This window comes from Camelina sativa, chromosome 17, assembly GCF_000633955.1.
Source record: "Camelina sativa cultivar DH55 chromosome 17, Cs, whole genome shotgun sequence".
NCBI classification, from domain to species: Eukaryota; Viridiplantae; Streptophyta; class Magnoliopsida; order Brassicales; family Brassicaceae; genus Camelina; species Camelina sativa.
Genome location: NC_025701.1, coordinates 6,328,882 through 6,330,378, shown reverse-complemented (window position 1 = coordinate 6,330,378; position 1,497 = coordinate 6,328,882). Strand labels below are relative to the sequence as shown.

The 1,497-nt window shown below is 38.7% G+C and overlaps 1 protein-coding gene across 1 annotated transcript in view; it reads left to right on the top strand.

The window, feature by feature from the left end:
* Positions 1–1,441, top strand: part of LOC104755667 (hsp70-Hsp90 organizing protein 1-like) — a 4,862-nt gene extending 3,421 nt beyond the window's left edge. Inside the window, exons 7-12 of the mRNA XM_019238857.1 lie at positions 7–81; positions 205–493; positions 610–695; positions 797–1,020; positions 1,109–1,202; positions 1,303–1,441. Coding sequence (XP_019094402.1) covers positions 7–81; positions 205–493; positions 610–695; positions 797–1,020; positions 1,109–1,190 — 756 coding nt within the window. The 3' untranslated portion in view covers positions 1,191–1,202; positions 1,303–1,441. The remainder of the gene's footprint in view (positions 1–6; positions 82–204; positions 494–609; positions 696–796; positions 1,021–1,108; positions 1,203–1,302) is intronic.

Genomic DNA, 1,497 nt, shown 5'->3' with positions numbered 1-1,497 from the left:
TTTTGTAAAGCTATTGAGATTGATGATGAAGATATCTCATATATCACAAATCGTGCTGCTGTTTATCTTGAATTGGGAGAGGTATAAAATTTACATATGTATAGTGCTCTTTTTTATGTTGATGATAGGCTAGAATGATGATTTTGCTTGGTATTAGGGGGACAATGGTGATTAGTTTTTGATGACAATGTGTTTTGATTTCAGTACAATGAGTGCATTAAGGATTGTGACAAGGCAGTGGAAAGGGGTAGAGAGCTTGGGTCAGATCTCAAGATGGTAGCTAAAGCTTTGACTAGGAAAGGGACTGCTTTGACCAAGATGGTGAATTGCTCGAAAGACTATGAACCTGCTATTGAAGCTTTCCAGAAAGCTGTTATAGAGCATCGAAACTCTGATACATTGGAGAGACTGAACGAGGCAGAACAAGCGAAGAAAGAGTGGGAGCAGAAGGAGTATTTCGATCCCAAGATCGGGGATGAAGAGCGTGAAAAAGGTGTTTGATTTTGGCAACTTATTGTGGTCGTGTGGGAAAAAAGAAAGCTTATAGAACTGCAAAAGCAAGAACGAGATAGCGTTTTTACTGTTGCTGATATGGTGTTTCTAATACAGGTAATGATTTTTTCAAGGAGCAGAAGTATCCTGATGCTCTTAAACATTACACTGAAGCAATCAAAAGGAACCCGAAAGACCCAAAAGTAAGGCCATTTCATCTTTCATATGTACTCAAGTTCTTCTACTATGATTCTTTATTTTGACTGTTTGAGTAACTTCCTACTTTTTTTTGCACTCTTGTTAGGGATATAGCAACCGAGCTGCGTGTTACATTAAGCTAGGTGCAATGGCTGATGGAAAAAAGGATGCAGAAAAGTGTATTGAGATTGATCCAACCTTCTCTAAAGGATACAGCAGAAAAGCTGCAGTTCAATTCTTCTTGAAAGAGTATGAGGATGCGATGAAAACATACCAAGAGGGTCTCAAGCATGATCCGAATAATCAGGAACTTCTCGACGGTGTTAGTAGGTAATATTCACAGATACATAGAGATTATTAACTTTCTTCTATCTATCGCCATGTAATTGCTAAAGGTTGGTTCAAATCTGTTCTGCAGATGTGTGATGGAGCCTGCTTCATGTGAAACTATCCCGGAAAAGGGAGTGTTGAGTTTAGAGGTGAAGAGGTTTGTGAAGTGAAAAGAAGCAGAGGTAAAGAATGATATTTAAAATGCTAAAATCTTGTGATGGAACCAAAACAGGGAATAGGGATTTTTGAGATTTCTCATGTTGGAAGTGTTTTGTGAAACAGGCTGTTTCCAAGGCTGGAGAAACCGTACAAGCTGTGATGTTGGAGCCTGTCCCGAAAGATGCAATGCTGAGTTTAGAGGTCGAGACTTTTGTGAAGTGAAAAGAAGCAGAGGTAAAGAATCTAAAATCTTGTGATGGAACCAAAACAGGGAATAGGGATTTTTGAGATTTTTCATGTTGGAAGTGTTTTGTGAAG